We start from the raw sequence: 1,457 nt of genomic DNA on the forward strand, positions 1-1,457 counted from the left end.
TTTAGACTGAATCAAGCTGTCAGCTAGCGGTTAGCTGAATTAGCTGTTAGCTAGCGGTTAGCTGAATTAGCTAATAGCTAAGCTAACATTAGCTTCCCGTGGAGGCTAACGGCAAAGCGCTGCAACTCCGACGGAAAGTGAGGAACAGATCGTGCAGTGTCTTAAATCCTCATAAAACAGGATTATCATCTTTGTCTTAATGGATTATCCAGTTTTATGAGGATTTGCCCCCCCGGCGTCCTCACCCCGACGTCTTTGACCCTCAGTCGGGCTTCGTGTCCAGACAGCGCCGTCTCGATCCGGTCTCCCTCCTGGTTCAGCCTCTGGAGCTCCACCCCCTGCTCCAAACACCCCTTCCTGCTGGTCCACAGCCGATCAAGCTCGGACCAATCAGCCTTCAGGTTGTCGAGCGCTTGTTGGATGTCGACGCCTCCTGTCTTCCCATTGGACGAGCCCTGCAGAAGAGACTTCCCCGATTTCTCCAAGTCTTTCCATCTGAGAAGACACAAACACGGTGGACTTCACTTCACTGTTAAATATATTATATATTTAATATAATATATTACTATTATCTTATCATGGAAGCAAATAAGAGACATAAGTCTTTGAACTTTAACAGCCAATAAAAACTTCTCCCTCCTGGTTTCTTCAAAATAATTTGTCAAAAAAAGACAAATGTCAAAATAAATGACTAAATGACATTTAAAATTTTTATATTTTTTCAAATTTTATACAATATATTTTTACATATTTTAAATATTTTATATTTTATATTTTTTTCCTTTTATATTTTGTTATATTCTTTTATTTTTTATTTATTTATATTTTAAAATTTTTATTTATTTTTATATTTTTTGCATTTTTACATTTTTTATATTGTTAGTATTTTTATATATTTTTTATAATTTTGAATTTTTTTTATATTTTTTATATTTTTTATATTTTTTATATTTTTACATTTCATATTTTTATCTGTTGACACTGTAAAGGTTTTGTTTGAATCTCGTTGCACAGGTACTGAACTTGTGTGAAATGACAATAAAGTTATTCTATTTTATCCTGTACCTGCTCCCGTGCTCCTCCATCTCCAGGCGGAGCTCCTGGTGTTGCCCCAGCAACGCCACGGCGGCAGCCACGTCTGCGGCCGTCTCCTCCTGCAGGAGGCGCTCCTGCACGGAGCCGGTCCAGTGCTGCAGCTCCTTGGCCCGGTGCTGAAAGCTCTGCAGCTGGCGGGCGTCCTCCAGGAGGCGCTGTCTGTCTGCAGCCTGGCGCTTCACCTGGGACACAACAAGAGAGGAAGACGGGGGTCAGCTCCTCATTAAAACTCCTTAAAATACAGGGGCATAAGTATACCCCCCCTATGTTAAAATACACGGGGCAATACGTATACCCCCCCTATGTTAAAATACAGGGGCATAAGTATACCCCCCCTATGTTAAAATACAGGGGGCATAAGT

The 1,457-nt window shown here is 40.8% G+C and overlaps 1 protein-coding gene across 1 annotated transcript; it reads right to left on the bottom strand.

Annotated features, from left to right (window-relative positions):
- Positions 1-228: 228 nt before the first annotated feature.
- On the bottom strand, positions 229-1,277 carry LOC117940522 (spectrin beta chain, non-erythrocytic 2-like; the record flags this gene model as incomplete). Its single annotated transcript, XM_034865769.1, has 2 exons — positions 229-495; positions 1,066-1,277. Coding segments are annotated over 2 exons (479 nt in total), but the record flags the coding sequence as incomplete, so codon positions are not given.
- Between the last annotated feature and the right edge of the window lie 180 nt (positions 1,278-1,457).

Source organism: Etheostoma cragini, unplaced genomic scaffold, assembly GCF_013103735.1.
Source record: "Etheostoma cragini isolate CJK2018 unplaced genomic scaffold, CSU_Ecrag_1.0 ScbMSFa_2675, whole genome shotgun sequence".
In the NCBI taxonomy this organism is placed as follows: Eukaryota; Metazoa; Chordata; class Actinopteri; order Perciformes; family Percidae; genus Etheostoma; species Etheostoma cragini.